This window comes from Centropristis striata, chromosome 12, assembly GCF_030273125.1.
Source record: "Centropristis striata isolate RG_2023a ecotype Rhode Island chromosome 12, C.striata_1.0, whole genome shotgun sequence".
Taxonomy (NCBI): Eukaryota; Metazoa; Chordata; class Actinopteri; order Perciformes; family Serranidae; genus Centropristis; species Centropristis striata.
In genome coordinates, this window is record NC_081528.1 from 20,469,016 (window position 1) to 20,488,443 (window position 19,428).

General features: G+C 39.1%; 1 protein-coding gene across 2 annotated transcripts in view; it reads left to right on the forward strand.

The window, feature by feature from the left end:
- The first annotated feature begins 2,052 nt into the window (after positions 1-2,052).
- LOC131981638 (protein phosphatase 3 catalytic subunit alpha-like) overlaps positions 2,053-19,428 on the forward strand; it is a 41,665-nt gene continuing 24,289 nt past the window's right edge. Inside the window, exons 1-3 of one of the 2 annotated variants that reach the window (XM_059346027.1) lie at positions 2,053-2,251; positions 9,122-9,246; positions 13,902-14,013. In XM_059346027.1, the coding sequence (XP_059202010.1) occupies positions 2,083-2,251; positions 9,122-9,246; positions 13,902-14,013 (406 nt within the window). In that variant the 5' untranslated portion in view covers positions 2,053-2,082. The remainder of the gene's footprint in view (positions 2,252-9,121; positions 9,247-13,901; positions 14,014-19,428) is intronic. The other variant, XM_059346026.1, reaches the window with a different exon arrangement.

Consider the following 19,428-nt stretch of genomic DNA (forward strand, 5'->3'; position numbering starts at 1 on the left):
GTTCATGTATATGTGTGCAAGCTTCAAAAGAACACTGTGGCTTTTTTTCTTAGTATGCATGCAGCCTTTTGTAACTTGTATCATTACAGTTTGTAGCACCGTATGGTACTGCACAGTAGTACAAGACGGTACATTACAGTACAACGCAGGAGGAGGATCAACCACATACTGCCTGAGCCTTTCCTTTTACAAATAAATATGAAAGTGAGGTTTTTTTTCTGTCTCATGTTCTGTGACAGCTTGGGGTGCACAAAAATAGTTTTAACATGAAGATCCGCCGTTCTCAATCGATAGGAAACAGACCCTTCAGCTTGGCAGCTCCTGCTGTGCTGCGATGTCTCAGGGTGCTCTTGTGTGATGTGTTTAATGCTCCTTAAGGTGTCTTAAAGTGTCTTGGGGTGTGCCAGGGGTTAACCTATGTAGCCCTAAGGTGCCATTAGATACTTCAGGGTGTCTAAATATACATTCAGGTGCATTCACTCTGCGTGTCCTAGATGGCTTAGAGTACCCTGAGAAGCCTTTCGGTTAAGGTGTCTGCATGCTTAAAGTGCTCTTTTAGTATTATCCCATACAAATCCTCTCTTTTTTCATATGAGATTCAAATAGCTAGATGATACTTTAGTCTGAAAATAGCTCAAACACCACAGCAACTATGACTGTATGGTATGTCAGAAGCAATTTGCATCAACAGACATATGTGAAATTATGAGTAAAATCCACATAATTACTCATAAAGTGGTGATTTTAGTCGATTGCTACTTATTTGTCCGGTTCATTTGGCAATACTGGCCAAATGTTGCTGATGTTTCAGCGCTGATTACATAAAACCGTGCAGTGTGGTTTCATGTGCTCGCTGAGCTGCTTTTACTGTAAAAAACTAAAATGTGAGTATCACATTAAAATGTAATGATGGACATCAGTGTGAGAGCTCGCTGAAGACACTGAGGCCTGTTAGAGCGACAGGGAGAGAGGGAGAGGAGTGAAAAATTAAAAAACAGGAAAAAAAACAGAGAAGGGGCAAGAGGAGAGAGTGCAAAACAGAGACAAAGTGACAGAGAGTGAAAATGTGTGTGTGTGTGTGTGTGTGTGTGTGTGTGTGTGTGAGAGAGAGAGAGAGGGAGAGAGAGCCAGGCCTAGTTTTTAGTTTGTGATCTAGGCCATTATCTGTGTTAGCACTGGTGGGGCTCCAACAGGCTCTGTGGATCCTGCATAACAATACCTTTTATGAGCTTGTATGTGTGTGTGTGTGTAACACTGTAGGCTCACACACACACACACACACACACACACATATGCAATCATGCGTGTTAACGCCATTGTGCCATACATGATGTGCGCATGCGCCCCTGCGCCTCTGCCTTTTGTTTCTTGCCACTGAGTTTGTGCCTGTTTGTTAAGACCACTCGTGTGTCTGCGTTTTGTCGAGTGTGTCTTCGTATGTGTGTATGTGACTCCTCACGTGCAGCTGTGCGCTCCTGCTGTATCACCCCCGTCGTCAGTCAACCCCCCTCTCCAGCAGCGCCCTGGGGGCCTTCATTATGTAAGAAAGACATTACTGCAGAACAGAGGCAGAGAGGCAGAGAGACATTACTGCAGAACAGAGGCAGGCAGCCCTGATAACTCTGGCAGCCCCTGCTTCAATACAACCCGCTTAGGCCTCTGACACACACACACACACACACACACACACACACACACACACACACACACACTCAGAGTCAAAAGCCTGCAACAGAGGTGTGATCAGGATAATGGTGAGGATTGAGGGCCTCTGATGTTTGTAGGCAATCCTGTTGAAGAAGACAGAAAGTATCAATAAATGGTGTTGTACATTATAATAAACGTTCTTTTATTTTCTTCTGCATCAACTTCTCCCATTCCCTCCATCCACATGTCCATAAAACCATTCAATCTCCCCTCCACCTCCTTAATCTCAAATACTATCCGTCGTCATATATCACCCCTCCCCCTGCCTCCATCTCTATCTACACCTTCCTCCCACCTCCATCTCCTCCTTATCCTTTCCATCACTCCACATCTCCTCCTTTAGCGGTCCCCTTCCCCCTGGCCCACCGGCTGACCATGAAGGAGGTGTTTGACGCTGAAGGCCGGCCGCGGGTGGACCTGCTCAAAGCTCACCTCACCAAGGAGGGCCGCCTGGAGGAGGCCGTGGCCCTGCGCATCATCGATGAGGGCGCCGCCATCCTGCGCCAGGAGCGCACTATGTTGGACATTGAGGCGCCAGTCACGGGTATGTGACAGTGATGTAGAATGTGAACTAATCTTATATTTGGTGAACAATTACAGTGTAGTTATTTGGAAAGGAATAGTTTGACATTTTCACATATTTGCTATCTTTCCAAGAGTTACGTCAATTGATACCACTGATGTCATGACCAGCAGCCGGTAAATGTAGCTTAGTTTAGCATGAAGACTAAAGACGAGGAAATAGAGAACATCCCAGACTAACTGGCGTTGCCAAGCTACTGATAACTACTCCTGGCCAAGAAAAAATATCTTACATAACCCGTGAAACTGCAGATTCTTGTTCTTATACTTGTACAGAATAGACAAGCAACATATTGTAAGAGTTACTTGTAAGGCTCATTTTGTTACCTTTGGACAGAGCTAGATCAACTCTTTCCCGCTGTTTGCTAAGCTAAGCTAACCAGCTGATGGGTCTAGCTTCATGTTTACCTTACAGAAAGGAGAATAGAATAGTATGGATCTTCTAATCTAACTAGTGATAAGGAAGCAAATAAGTGTTTGTCTCTTAATGTCAAACTCTTCCTTTAAAAATAGTCGGGGGGGCTCAAACTGGTAGAGTGCATACCACTAAGGCTGAGGATCCCCCCCTCCCATTCTATCTGTCACTATCCAATAAAGCATGGAAAATGGCAAAAAACAACCTTAAAAAAAAAAAGGTCTAGAAATCCCCCATTGCATTGACTGTTCTTATTCCCTGGTCATCTAACACACATGCTTTGTCAGGTCAGTGTCTGATAACGACACACAAGGCACACTTTACCATGTGCATGAGCAACAAGTTCTCCAACCTGAACGGCAGAAGAGATCATGTGTCAGTGTCACCCATTACGACACTTCGTAACACTTCGCGCGTTCTAAAAATAGCACACACGTGCGGTTCGCATGCTGTAAAAAAGGTTGCAGTTTCTGTGGATTTATGTAAAACTACTGACCTAGGTTTAGGACAAAAAAAATCCTGGTAAGGCGTTATAAAAGACAGTTTAAACAGTAAATACATGTACGTAAATGTCAGAAGTGAAGTAGTTACAAGGGTCACGTTACTGCCACAAGTTACGTAAAAAACATTAGTTACGTTCAAAAATGTGATTCACGTAACTTACGTAAATAACGTAACTTTAGTTAAAAATGGTTTCTGTCCTGGATGAAAAATCCGCCGTTTGTTCGAACCATCCACCAACCCAACCTCCAACTGAAGGTGGAAATCCACCATTTTTAACTCATTACAGCGGTCAGTGACATACGTCAATATTGCCTGTTTTTCGCTGCCTGTTCACACGACCTGTGATGACGTTTTTGACGACAGAACAGGCTGGCATGAAACACACCTGAATTTTAACTAATTCAATGTAAACCCATCCTCGGCAATAATAGATGCTCAGGGCAAATGCTCTGCAAATTAGTTAAAAGTATAAAGAGTGAGAAAGTCTGCGTAGGGGTAGTACAAGGAGTGTGGGGTGGTTGAATGGGAAACAAACACATTTCTTTCACTCTGAAGACTGCTGTTTGTCAAGTTTCACTCATTTACGTTGACTACTTAACTTGAATATGCTAGATAACTTAATTTAGATAACAGCATTCTTTATTTTAACCCAAAACATGATCTTGTTCTGAACCCTACCAATAGGTTTTGCTTGTCCCGTGTGTTTAAAACTGCGATCATGTGGGGTGTCATAGTTTAAAAAGTAACACCCTGACCAAGTGTCTGTATGTGACAAGTTGGGCATGAGAACAGGTTGCACAAAAAGCTAGAATCCTGTTTACATGTGTGCATGAGTGACAAGCAAATAGATGACACACTTGAACAGTGAAGGCACAGATAGTAGCAGTCAAACAGAGAGACAGAGGAGCGGAGCTGAGCAGAGGAGCAAAAGGCAGAAAGATCAGTAATTATGTATTAATCAGATTCCATTCGTCGATTCATTAATCTGCCATATGTATCTGCCACCCTTTTAATATGAACTGTTGTTCGGTCGCACTTCACTGAAAGAACCAATTGGCACTTATGCACCTCACAATGGCGTGCGCTAGCTTTGGTAATATCTGCATGTATTCCCTTGCCAGGGAAATGGTATGAAGCGAGGAGAATGTTGAAGCGAGGAGGATGAGGAGGAGGGGGAGATGGAGATCGATGAAGAACAAAATGAAAAACAAGTTTCTGAGATGATGACACAGAAGACAGACAAGCAGGCAGGAAGGCAGACTGAGACACTGTCAACCTATTGACACTGCTCGGTTAATGTACCTGTGTGTCTCTGCAACGTGTGTGTGTGCGTGCGTGTTTATGCAAATGCGAGCGGTGAGATAATTCTGTGTGGGACAGCGTGCCCACGCAGTGTGGGAACATCACTCAGATTTCACAGGTACAGATCCCCGGGGACAAGGACAGACAGACAGGCAGATGGAGAGACGGCTGATCATAAGCTGCTTAGTGCAGAGGTTCTCAAACCTGCTCTTCCCAACGAGCAACATATTGATCACTTTCCAAGTTTCTCCACTTCTACAGATTCCGACCCACCTGAGAGGATTTATAGATTTCAGAGATAAAACTAGAGGAAAATAGTGCAGGTTCTCGTGTGGAGGGGCTTTAAGCAGGTGTAGTGTTGAGGAGATATTCAGAACAGTTTAGCACTTTGGTGGAGTCTCTGTGGAAATGCTCTAAGATAGACGGACTAGTGAGCAGACAGGCGGGTGGATGGCTGAAATTTGAACTGACAGGCTTTTAGGGGAGTCACATAAAGGCTTCTGGGAGAACATGGAGGCAGGTCTGAGGAGGCAGACAGGTACGGCTCAATTTCACTCATGCCATTTTGCATTCCCAATTCCCAGTTCAAATTAAAGCGACTGCTTAGGAGAAGACACAAAAACAGACACTAACATGGCAAGCAGATGGAGAGACAGACAGACTCAGGCAGACAGGCAGATGCAAAATGACCATCATAAAATGGCTGCAGAGAGGAACTATGACATCAAGTAAAAGTGAAAGGAGAGGCCAGACAGATGGTGAGGGAGGCGGGTTGGAAGATGTATGCTGGCAGATCACACAGCCACACAGTCCTCAAGTCTTTCAAACTATAAAGCATAAATTAGATCCACTTTTCCTGGATGTGACTTGGAACAACAACAAAAAAATGGAAACCCGGCCACTGAAATGTGTGAGGAACCAGTTTAAGAGATTTAGAGTTAATCACAGAGGTATTTATCATAATTTAGAACACATTTCACTTGATGTAGTTCTGTGATCCTAAAACTAACACTATTACTTACAGTAAGTGATAGTGTTAGGGCTTCAACTAGATTTCATTATTGATTAAAGAGCCAATTTCTCTTTTTTTGAAAAGATCCCCTCTACTCAAAAAAGAGTTTTTCTTATGTTTATGTCTGACCTTAACTTTACTGACTTCTACCCAGTGATGGAAAAAGTATTCAGATCTCTTACTTCAGTAAAAGTACTAATACAACACTGAAATTACTCCACTCAAGTAAAAGTCCTGCATTCAAAACTTAATGAAGTACAAAAAGTATCAGCATCAAAATGTACTTAAAGTATCAAAAGTAAAAGTACTCCTTATGGAGAATGAACCCACTCAGATTGTTTAATACATTCCAGATATATTTTTGGATTATTAATATTGATGCATTTATTAATGACGTCAAGGTTGGACTCATTTAACTATTGATTCACTGTTATGTGGTTTAATTTATGAACATGTGTAATCATTTCTAAATTGATTACCCAAGTAAAGTACAAGTACCTCAAAATTATACTTAAGTACAGTGCTTGAGTAAATGTACTTAGTTACAGTCCACCACTAGTACCTTGTTCCTTTCTCTATTTTGTTTATCGCTGCAGATTGTACCATCTCAGTGTTGGCTGGATTCTCCAGTATTAGTATCTAAATTCGTTATGCAGAATAGACCCACTCAGATTGTTTTATATTTTCTAAATATATTATTGAATTATTATTTTTGATGGATTTATGTAAGCTTTCTTAAGGTAGAGCTCACTTTAACTACTTAACAAACTGTTATGAGGTTTAATAAGAAAAAAATGTCTAATCACTTTAAAATTGATCATGTTTTTTATGTTAAATCTCGACCTGAAAAGTAGCTAAAGCTGTCAACTACATGTACTGGAGCAGAAGTATAAAGTTTCATAAAATGGAAATACTCAAGTAAAGTACTAGTACCACAACATTGTACTTATGCAGTACTTATTGTACTAGTTATGCAGAATGGACCCACTTACAATGTCATATTCTACATATTCTAAATATATAATTGGATTATTATTGATGCATTTCAATTTTCTCAAGGTAGAGCTCATTTTAACTACTTAATATACTGTTATGAGGTTTAATTTTAAGAAAATGTCTAATCACTTTATATTTGTGATGTTTTTTTTAATGTTAAGTCTCGACCTGAAAAGTAACTGAAGCTGTCAGCTAAATGTAGTGGAGTAAAAAGTCCAACATTTGCCTCTAAATGTAATGGAGTAGAAGTATAAAGTTACATAAAATGGAAATAATCAAGAAAAGTACAAATACCTAAAAATTGTACAGTACTTGAGTAAATGTACTTAGTCACTTTCAAAAAGCCAATTAAAAGCCATAAAAGAAACCAGAACAGTACAGAGCGGACTTGTCAGTCATAGAGAGTGACAAAGTAACAAATATTACTTTATGTTTCACAACCACTAACGCTGAGTCAGCTACTGCAAGTTACAAGCTAACAAGCTAATAAGCCAACACACGACATAAACAAACAAAAGATGCTAACTACAGTTCTCATTCTCATACTAATTGCTGATTTTGTTGCTCAACAGCCTCCTCATCTAAGTCTGGAGGCTCAAACGTGTGGCTGAATCTTCTCGATGTTTCCTCTAACACAAAGCCATCTTAATGCAGCGCTCTGTCACTAGTCAAGCTACCAGAGTGTGTTGCCATATCAAGAATTTCTGAATGAGGGAGGAAGAGTAGATGTGCTTTAAGCTTCTTCTCAGAGTTGTTTTAAAACTTTTAATGTGGGAAAACCATGTTAAACACTATATTAATCATAACAGAGTATTTTTACACACTTTAAATGTGTCTGGAGGGGGACTTTGATGACTGTTTTGTTCATGAAATATTGAAAAGCTGCTGATCACATTTTCCCAGAGCCCAAGGTTACATATTCATCTCTTTTTTTGTCCAACTACCAGTCGAAACCCAAATATATTTAGTATAAAAACATATTAGACCAAGAAAAGCAGCAGATGTCTTTTCTTTTTTTGCCTGAAAAGTGACTCGAATGACTATCAAAGTACAGTAGATGCTGAATAATGAATAATAATAATAATGAATTTAGTCATTTTAGCTGAGAATTTAGATACTAATACTGGAGAATCCAGCCAACACTGAGAGAGTATAATCTGCAGTGATAAACAAAATAGAGAAAGGCACCAGGTACTAGTGGTGGACTGTAACTAAGTACATTTACTCAAGCACTGTACTTAAGTATAATTTTGAGGTACTTGTACTTTACTTGGGTATTTCCATTTTCTGTAACTTTATACTTTTTTTTAAATTAAACTGCATTTTTAAACCACTTCTTGTTGGTGGATAGTCAAGATTTTTTTATTGTTTGGATTTATACTGGTGGATTTTAATAAAAAAGTGGTGGTAAGTACATTTACTCAAGTACTCTACTTAAGTAGAATTTTGAGGTACTTATACTTTACTTGAGTCTTTCCATTTATGTAACTTTATACTTCTACTCCACTACATTTTAGAGTCAAATATTGTACTTTTTACTCCACTACATTTAGCTGACAGCTTTAATTACTTTTCAGGTTGAGATTTAACATGAATAAATACATATCAATTTAAAATAATTACACAGGTTTATAAATTAAACCACATAACGTCATTAATAAATGCATCAATAACAATAATACAATAATATAATTAGGTTATATACAACAACCTGAGTTTGGTCATTCTGCATAACGAGTACTTTTTTTTGTTGTAAATTTTATTTATGCAAAGTTTTTGGTCCATAAATATACAAACACGTACAATAAAAGAAAGATAAGAAACGGAGAAAAAACAACAACAACAACAACAACAACAACAACCAGATAAAACAAGACAAAACAAAATAGACAGACAGACAGCACTCATGAATTAACGTAAAAAGAAAATGTACAAATATACATGTAAATCCAACAAAATGTCCCAGAATGTCCACTCATAGGAAAAGAGCCAGAGATTGAGTCCAGGAGGCCTGAACCAAAGGGGAATGGCACAGTCTCATAGTATGGATACATAAAGAAACATAACGAGTACTTTTACTTTTGATACTTTCAGTACATTGTGATGCTGATACTTTTGTACTTTTACTTAAGTAAAATATGAATGCAGGACTTTTACTTGTAGTGGAGTAATTTCAAAGTGTGGTGTTAGTTCTTTTACTGAAGCAAGAGATCAGAATACTTCTTCCACCACTGCCTGGTACCACAGTAAGCTGAACGGAGTGAGTGGAAATGAGGCACACATGTGAGAGCCTTTTCTAGATCCCTGGTGTGTTCCTTTACTGACAGGTAGTATTAAAAACAGAGACCTCACAATGATTGCAGAAGATTCTTTCAGGGAGGATATTTTTATCACTTATTTTCAGTTTTTTCTTCATTAGGCAGATGAGTGATGTTTCTAGATCGGCAGACAGGACAGATATACCTCTGCAGATGCAAATCAGGCCATATGGAGCCACTGAAGCAAAGACGGTCCCACGCTGAATTGTAGAAAAACTGAACATGTGGCGGCTAGAAACTATGAGTCTTTGTGATCCTAACACTGCTGTGTGCTGTTTTCCACAGTGTGTGGAGATATCCACGGCCAGTTCTTCGACCTGATGAAGCTGTTTGAAGTGGGAGGCTCTCCTGCCAACACACGCTACCTCTTCCTAGGGGACTATGTGGACAGGGGCTACTTCAGTATCGAGGTGAGAATGGACGTGAATTTACTCAAAAAACGGCGTAAGCTTGCTGTATTGTGTATACAGTAAGCTTACAACTAAATCAATGTCAATTATCGTGCATATTGCCCTGAAGTCTATTATGTAGTTTCTATTGGCGAGGTTTATCTTACTACTGAGGTCTAAAGTTACAACACAGTGCTGTATTTAATGTATTATAAATGTACAGAAGGTACTTGAGATTAGCATTGACACGCCACAATGTGTGTCTGAATATGTACATAGACCAAAGTCATTTAAAATTCATGGATGATTCAAGGTCAGTAATCACTAACAAGAGTGTAATCTGCTGCTTACTGAAATATGTATGGAAACTGAGAAGAGACGGTATATCCAGCGGGCCATTTGGACATTTGATTCCGTGAAATAGACGTGAGTGCAATAAAGTATTTTTGTGATTACTTTGCCTGGCAGCCGAGGAGTGTGACTCGAATCCATAATAGTACAAGCACAGGGTGAATGCCTCAGCTTTGAGCCACTTGGCCTCTATTGCATGAGGGACGTATCACTGACATGGAGTGAGCTTGGATGGGAGGGAGAGATATTTAGGCCACCTTCCTAACACACTTCAAGGGCACAGAGGCAGGGGACTGAGAGAGGAGCACGGGTGGTGCTGTGTAAAGGTGACAGAACAGCCTCTCAGCCATTTGTAGGAGTAAAGTGGTAACAGTTGATTTTATAGTCTAAAAGTTGTGTAGCCACCAGGGATGGGCGTTTGGAAAAAACCTCCCAACTCAATTATCTATAACGTTAACGATCAATTAATCGATTAATCGCTGCATGCATACATGGGCAAAATAAAAGATATATATACAGTACTGGGCAAAAGCCTGTTTTGACGCTTTTATTTTGAAAGGACGAAAAGAGACTGGACCCTGTCAATCTTAAAACTATCTCAAGTGAGATTAAACTGCAAAGAAAACGTCAAGAAGTTCAATGTTTTATGTTTTAGCCCCCGAAGAGGCATGAGGTTAGTTTTCACAGTAATCTGCATCTGCATTTTGTGTTTAAATATGTTTTTTTTAAACTCAGTAATTCATACTAGCAAGGTTTGATTCAGAAAGCTAGTTTTGCTCAAATTAACTATCTTGTATTGCTGTGTTTTATAATTGTTAATACAACTTTCAGTTTGCAAACTGTAGCTTTATCCAACTTAATTCTCAGCTCATTGGCTTATTGACGTAGAACTGACGCTCGCTTAGTTCACTGAGTACTGACACACTGTCATAGAAAAAATAAAAAAATAAAAAATACACAGATCGATTAAAAATTCCACGTGATCGACCAAATTCTTAACAACAATTAATCGATCATCGATTACTTATTCCCATCCCGAGTAGCCACAGCTGTTTTCAATAATACATTTTATTTGTAATGCTCTTTACATTAAATAAAATCTCACAGTGCTACAGAATAACAGTCTAATTATAAAAAAGATTAAAAAGGATAAAACTGCTAAAAACAGAAGAAAAAGTATACACATACATACATACATACACACACACACACACACACACACACACACACACACACACACACACACACACACACATACATACATACAGTACATACATACATACATACACAATATAAAAACCATCTGGACGGGAGGAAGCAAAGGTTTTGCTAAAAAGGAAAGTTTTTAGTCCTTTTTTAAAAGTGTCAATTCATTTTCTCCTCGATCAGTAGCTTTTATTTGGGCTGATTCTCGTCAAACGCCTGTTTATGTCTATCTTTAGACCAGGGTAAAGGATCATTTTGCTTTCAGCTCAATTAATTCATTCGGGCAGTGGATGGTTCATTCAGAGAAGGAATTCCTTGTAACGCCTCCATCATGATTTTCTGTGTCTGGCTTTGAATTTTCGAGTTTGAATTTAATGAGGAGAAGTGAAAGTATAATAACTCCAACACTGCCTGACACAATTACTACTAGCAACTAGAAGTCCACTAAAAGAGCGCCAAGGCCCACAGTCCAGTCCTCTATCACACAGTTTAACAAAGTGGGGGGCGCGGAAACTTTGATAAATGTTTCTAATATTTGTCTTTTAATATACAGTCATGGAAAAAATTATTAGACCACCCTTTTTCTTCATTTTCTTGTTCATTTTAATGCCTGGTACAACTAAAGATACATTTGTTTGGACAGATATAATGATAACAACAAAAATAGCTGATTAGCAGTTTAATTAAAAAGCTGGTATCTGGACATTTTCCATGGTTTTCTGGATAATGATTTTGGTTATTATCAAGGCTTATTATCAGAATTAGTTGTACCAGGCATTAAAATGAACAAGAAATTGAAGAAAACAATGGTCTAATAATTTTTTCCATGACTGTGTATATCTTACAAAACTATTAAAGTTATGTCAAATTATGGTTGTGCCTCACAAGGTTATAATAGTTTTAGATTTTTCATGATTTTTAATTTCATTGTGACTTTTTGTGTTCAAATTCAGTTAGTTTTAATATGTTTTTACAGTGAGTTTGCTAGTTTTTATTTTTTTGAAAATGCTTAGTTTTTATTAGTTTTATTTACTTTTTGTAATGGGGTATTTGTTGAGTGAGAGATTCAAAAAGGTCACAATAAATGTTGCCTTTATTTCCTTTTATTATCCATCTCAGCCCCAATAAGGTTGTTAACTCTTGCAGCTCTGGGTGTTTTGAATTTTGGTTCGGGTGAAGTGCTGACCTTTTTGAACTTTAATCAACTCACATAGTCATGTAACATCCCAGTCTCAATAAACAGATTTACCAATGCTTCCTGTCTGAAAAAAGTTGACAAAGATGAAAATGAAGGACATTTTTGCTTTAATTTTAGTTAGTTTTGTAACCACACAATACAGTTGTTGTTTTTTTACCTCAGTTAATGAAAATGTTTTTATTTTTATTTTAGATTTAATTATTTCTTTCGTTTTCGTTAACTATAATAACCTTGGTGTCTCACTGAACTTGAAATATTTAACAAACTTGAAATACAATTGTGAAAAACGGAAAGAAGGTTGTTATCATGTATTTATGGACAAATACTAGATGCTTACCTTTTAAACAAGGCATATTGTTATCAAGAACAGTTGTGATGAAAAAAATATATGTTCGCAAGGAAGACATTTTTACTGGATAAGTTGATGGATAGAGATATAGATGTTAGTGTTTACCATGTGGCAGCCTTCACTGTAAAAAAAGATAAACAATAGCTACTCAATAAAATTGAGGCAACAGATTGCACGCAATAATATTAATTAAATCTAACTACGTTACAAACTGAGTTAATAACAACTTAACAGGAAGTGCCTGTCATTTAAAAACTGACTAATTCTATTGTGTTGGATTCATTCAAAATTCTCTTGATTTAGAAATACATACACGTAAAGATTATATTTAATGTCATAAACATTACAGCGACTGTGCTGATGCTCTGCCCCCCTCCCTGGGTTCAAAAAACTGCTCTGTCATTAGGAGCCTTGGTGTCACTTTCGACAGTGATTTTGAACTTGATAAGCAAATCGGCTATGTGGTCAAAAGTGCCTTTTTCTAGCTGCGACTTCTGGCCAAGGTAAAACCGTACCTCTCTCCTAGGGACCTGGAGAAGGTTATTCATGCTTTTATTTCAACAAAACTGGATTTTTGCAACTCGCTGTATGTAGATTTAGACCAGCGCTCATTGCGACGCCTACAACTTGTACAGAATGCTGCAGCGCATCTTTTAACAGGCAAAAAGAAACGTGAACACATAACCCCAGTTCTGGCCTCTCTACACTGGCTTCCTGTCCGTTTCAGAATAAATTTTAAGATCCTGATCCTGTTTGTTTTTAAAATTTTAAACGGATTGGCTCCAGCTTATTTGACGGAACTCATACATGTTCACAGACCGACAAGAGCTCTGAGGTCTGCAAATGAGTCCTACCTGGATGTGCCTAAATGCAGGCTAAAAACTAAAGGCGATCGATCTTTTGCAGTGGCTGCCCCGAAGCTGTGGAACAGTTTACCGCTGCATATCCGGTCATCAAAAACTTTGGACAATTTTAAATCTTCTCTTAAGACTCATTTTTTCTCCCAGGCTTTCAAACCTGTGTGAGAAGACAGTTGTTTCTGTGTGTTGTATTGCACATCTCATGTAATATATTATTAGATCAAATTGTCTTTTATTTTTATTTGTGAGTTTATTGTTATTCAATTATGTATCTTGTATTGGATTGGATTTTGTTGTTGTTGTTATTCAGTTATGTAAAGCACTTTGGTCAACCTTGGTTGTATATAAGGTGCTCTAGAAATAAACGTGACCTTGACCTTGACCTTAATGTGATCAAAATAAGTATATAACATAACATTTTTATATTAAAGTTACTTAAACAACTGCCTCAAAATCAAGGACCTATTTGTATTTAATACATTTTATCAAATATATTAAGTAAAATGAAATGACTACAGAATAATGTATTACAGTGTTCAGTGCTGAAAAAGCTGCAGTTCCTCAGATGACCACTTGAGGCTGGCTCCAAAAGCGAGTCAGTCTCCACTATAAATCCACTGACACATTCTGAAGTTTAATGATATTTTTAATGTACAACTGTTGCTCATCTCTAACCAGTTTGTATGCCCTTTTCTCCCTGGTGGACCTTCAGTGTGTGTTATACCTGTGGTCACTGAAAATCCTCTACCCAAAGACACTCTTTCTTCTACGGGGAAACCATGAATGTAGACATCTGACAGAATATTTCACCTTCAAACAAGAATGTGAGTAACTCTTGTGTCTCCTCCTAATATAATGTGCTCCTTCTCTCTCTCTCTCTCTCTCTCTGTCCCTCCTTTGAGTCAGTGTCTCTCTCACCCCTCACATCTTTATTCTTTATTGTTCTTTACTCTTTAACCTCATTCCATACAATTCCTGTAAATTATATCAGTTATTTCTCTAAATTATAAGATAAGTGGGGCAGCAAATTATTAAAAAAAACAATATTAGAAAGAAATATGCTTGATGCTAAAAAGTCAATGGGCAAAAAAAAATCATCATCCTCACAAGATGAAGATGATCTTTGTAGAAGACATGAAAATAAAGAGAAACATTTGTCTTGTTCTTGCAGTGTAGAGCTAGTAAGTTCTAGTATTATCAGAGAAACAATGAAAAATAGAACTGTTATTTCATGCCAGCACAGCCCTCTTTAGCTGTAAAGCTTATGTAATTGAACAAGCAAGACAGAGGTTGCTTCACTGTTCATACTTCTGAACAGTCACTGTCTCTGTTACAAGAGAAGAAGCTTTTAGAACGAGGTATTACTGATGTCTACCCTTCTCTCTTCCAATGCACATGCTGTTTTTACATGTGGAGATAATGAGACCGAGGCCTGCCATGCCTGTGCTGTGTTATTTTTGATACTTACATTTGTAGCTTCCACTTCCACGAGCTGTATGTGGGGTTGCTGCTTTGCCTTGCAGTCAATTATTTCCAAGTGGTCACTATTGCAGCTAAAAATCCACATGCAGCCAAAGAGCATTTTCCCAGTAAACTGTGTTTCCATTAGGGTAAAGAGTAGCCGCTGGGAAAGTTTCAGGCCACGCCCTCTCAAATAGCCGCTCACTCGACATGTCTCCATTTCAAAAAAGGCTCCAGAGGGATGTACGAGACTCCGGAGGTGGTTTTCAATCGTCGCTTAGTGACAGTTTCGACAGCATGCAAAACAACTGTGGTTGCCGTCGCTAACTGGACACAGTGTCGGCTGCTTATTGTAAACAAAACTGTGGCTAACTGTGCACAGAGTGTCCGGTGCTTGTTGTAAACAGAGATTGTTAACCCTCTGGAGTCCAACAAAGCACCAGAGCACGACTTCTTCATGACGTCACGACGTAAAAACGAAGCAGCATGGAGCCCTGCTGTCAGCTTCCCTCTAAAGTTCTGGCTTTTCTAGAAGTTTCCATGTCCCATTTAACACATCAACTCTTTATCAGCAAAAGTGAAAACCACCATGACCAAGTGCAACATGATTTTACTGACGTTTTTTTTGCTGAGGTTTTTCAAATTTTGCAGTGTGCATTCAGCATTTTTAATGCAATATTTTGTGTTTTATGTTTTTTGTGATTTTTGTGTGTATTTTTGTAAAACAAAATGTGTTTTTTGTGTGTTTTTGGTTTTTTAAATGTGTTTTTTGTATTTTTTGTGGGAGGTTTGTGTTTTTTACTTATGCATGTTTTGTGTGGGTTATATGTGGGATTTTTTGTAAAACTTTTGTATTTTTTGTGTTTTTGGTTTAAACAAAAAAAGTTTTTTGTGTGTTTTTGTGTGTTTTTTGTGTTCAAAATGTTGATCCAGTAAGTCAAAATGAAAAAAATAATGATCAGGTCATATAGGTGAGGTTGTGCTTAAGAAAATGATACCAACATGGCATGCTAAACATTTTTCATGTGATATATATAGGCAGAATGAAAAAGAGTCAAAAACCAACAAAATAGCCCAAGACTCCATAGAGTTATATGATACACACATGCTGCTGCAGCACATACACACTGTACTGCTAACAGCTAACTGTGTAGCCTATTAGCACTGTGCTACTGTGCACCTCATTCCACGACAACGGACTGCACTATGAAAGGGCAGAGTTTCATCTTCACAGGATCACTGTGTTCAGACCGGACGCGTAGCGAATATTTCGCGCGACAAGATTACATACAAAGTCTATGCAAACACGCGAATAGACGCGAATTTTTGCCGGCGGCGCGAATCGCGGGTTTCGCGCGACGCGAATGCCGCGATTGACGCGAATGTCGCGGCGCGAATGAAACAACGCGAATTCGCGTGAGTTCAATAAATTCAACTTTGGCGAAATATTCATGTTACGCTGTGTCGGGACAGCCTATCAGCGTTGAGATTCTGGACGACAGTGTCCGAGATACATACATGAGAGAGAGGAGAAAAGAGGCAGGAAGGAGGAGTGGGTCGGCAGGAGGGACAGGAAAAAGGTGGAAGTACTCTGCGGTCCTCTCTCCGTGCTGAGTGCGCCTCCGGATGATGTCACTCACCCAGACACGACGACGTGTTTTCCGACGTATCTCGGACTTCCAGAGCAGGTACAGGGACGCTATGCTTGTCATGGTTGATGACAGAATGAAATGGAGGGAATTATTTGGCGCTAAATAGTCTCTTGGGCGAAAATTCGCGAGTTATTTACTCGCGCGAGTGACGCGAGTAAATTCAACTACTCGCGCGAGTAACGCGACGCGAAAATTCGCTAAGCGTCCGGTCTGAACACACGGTAAGGCGAAAAGCCGGCACAGACATTTCCAGCAATATAGCGGGACCACACTATGAAAGGGGCTTATGTTTCTTGTCACTTGTGACTACTCGCTACTTCACATTTTTAGAAATGGTGTGTTGTTGTGGCGTCAAGTACTACGTCACATCCTGCTTAGCGTTCTATCCAATCACAAACCAGGCTTTTTTCAGGGGAGAAAAATGGCCCTGCCCTTCGACAGGGCAAAAAAACGGCCGGTCAAACGGCCACTAGGGGCAGCTCACATTCAAATTAGGGGCGTTTCGTCGAGGGAGACCCGCCGCATTCCGGGTATTCGACTATAGTGGAAACACACCTATTGACTCCAAAAGAGATGTCTTTAAAACAGTTGACAAGACAAGCTAAATTATGACTCTTTCTAATAGGAATGCTTGCTACATACACTATGGTTGTAGATTTTGAGGTACTTTTTACTCCACTACATTTTGCTGACAGCTTTAGTTACTAAAACACAGCTTTCATAAAAGCATCAATACAAATAATCTAATAATATATTTAGAATATATAAAACAATCTGAGTGGGTCCATTCTGCATAACAAGTAATTTTACTTTTGATACTTTAAGTACATTTTGATGCTGATACTTTTGTACTTTTACTTCAGTAAGTTTTGAATGCAGGACTTTTACTTGTAGTGGAGTAATTTTTCAATGTGGTACTAGTACTTCTACTAAAGTAAGAGATCTGAATCCTAATTCCACCACTGGTAAAAACAAACACACATTTCGTTTTAAGCTGCTTGTGTGTGTTCACCGGAGCAGCTTTCTCGGCTGCCATTTTCACAAGTTTAGTTGTCCCTCCCCCTTTGCTGCGTGGCCAAGATGGCGACCATTGAGCGTGAGAAGTTTCCAGCATTCCACATACAACTTTTGCACCTCTGTTGGCTGGACTTACGGCCAGTTTGGAAACCTCCTCATTCACTTTCTGACCGAGTTTGAGTTTTGACATACTTAGATATTGTTTATCTGGAGTTGTCGACAGCTAGAGTCCATGGAGCTGAAGAGTCGGCAATTGATGCTTGGCATTCACTTCTAACTGTTCTCCATGGATTTCAGGTGTAAGATGTTTTTTGTTGGTCTGGGGTCTGGATCCAGGGAGTGGATGGGTTTCATCTGGGGGTTTTGATTTATTTATTTGATTTGATTTATTTGTTTGTTTGTGTGTAGTTATTTATTATTATTATTTATATTTTTCACAATTATTTGATTTAAATGGTTCATTGATGTGCCTCTGAATGTGGCATACGTACTGGTATAATAATGGACATATGACTTTTGATCAATCTATATGACTATCTTTCTTTCTTATAAAATGTGCATATGCCGATTTGTACGTAAATTTGCAATTATTTTTGAAATAAAGAAAAAGTTGATTACAAAAAAATACTTTTGCACCTCTGCAAAAGTGTAAGTGAATTGAGAGAAAGCACTAGTTACAATTGCTAGACTTGGATAATCAGCTGTGAAGTTATTTGTTGCAGATTCATTTTCTGTCATTTATCTAATCAATACATCATCAGCTCTAAAAATAATCTATCTCTCATTCTCTTCATCATGTTCATCCTTCCAGCTTGTGTCCTAACTCCCATGCATCTCTCCTCCACTTCTTCCCTCCCTCCTTATTTCCTATTTCTCTCTATCCCTCTCACAGCGTCTCTCCCTCTGTCTCTCTGACTCTCCTCGCGTCCTGTCCGAGAGTGGGTGATTAGCAGCAAATTAATTTGGCCCTTAATGATTGGCTCAGGGACGTGCTCCTCTGTGTCTGATTGGCCAAGGGACAAGGAAGCTAATTTCCCCTGGTGCTCATGGCGAATAGTGGTCGCCCTCAATTACCATCTGCTGTGTATGTGTGTGATTGTGTGTGTGTGTGTGTGTGTATGTGCACCACAAGTGTGTGCAAGAGCATGTACTGTGACTGCAGCATGCATGTGCAAGAGCGTCTTCATAAATGTTTAAGTGTCTGTGTGTCGGAGGAGCTGAAAACTGGTGGACTAGCAATAATGAGCTCTTGCTCTACACAAGGCAGATGGAGAGGTTGACAAACACGCTCCTCGCAGTCTCACACACACACACACACACACACACACACACTCACACTAATGCTGGCTACTGTAGGCTACTCTACAATACTGGCTTTGATTTGTGTACGTGTCGCTCTCGTGCCCTCACACTCTCCCTTCCCATCCTTCTTTCCTCCTCCCTTGCCTTGCTGTCTCCTCTCCTTCCTTTCACCGCTCTTAACCTCTCCTCCTTCTCCTCTCTCCTCCCATCAATCTCTCTCCTTCTCTCTTTATGAAATTATCATTCTCCTTTTTCTCTCCTGCCCTCCTCCTTGCTCTCGCTCGTTCAAAATTCCACCCTTCTTTCTTTCTCTTCCTCTTCTATCTCTCTCCTCCGATCTCCTTTCAGCTATTTTAATCCTGTGATATTGTTTTGTGTCAGATGTATTGTTACGCCCATGTGTGAAATGTACTTTAAAGATGCTGCGTGTTGGATGGCTTTATTGATATTGCTGCCAAATCAAAGAAGTTGTTTTTTTCTCCCATAAAGCAGAAAGTCAGCCTCACAGTGACGCCTCTACGCTCCTTCATGCTTATATTTGGGTCAGATTTTGCTCACTGGAAACAGAACTGGAGTCTTCACATCCACATGTTGTCTTTAATAATAATTCTACTGTAACATGGAGCATTTTTTCACCAATGTACATTTCTGCTCGGGGAAGTAGCATTTCTAAATCTTCAGAGGGGAGAGAAACAGGTCATATGGGAGTGCTGGAGAAGAGATAGCTGCATAAATTAATAACACGCAATGTGAAAATCCTACATGTTAGCGCCTTTACACCCAAGCAAACTAAATTATGTTCTTAGA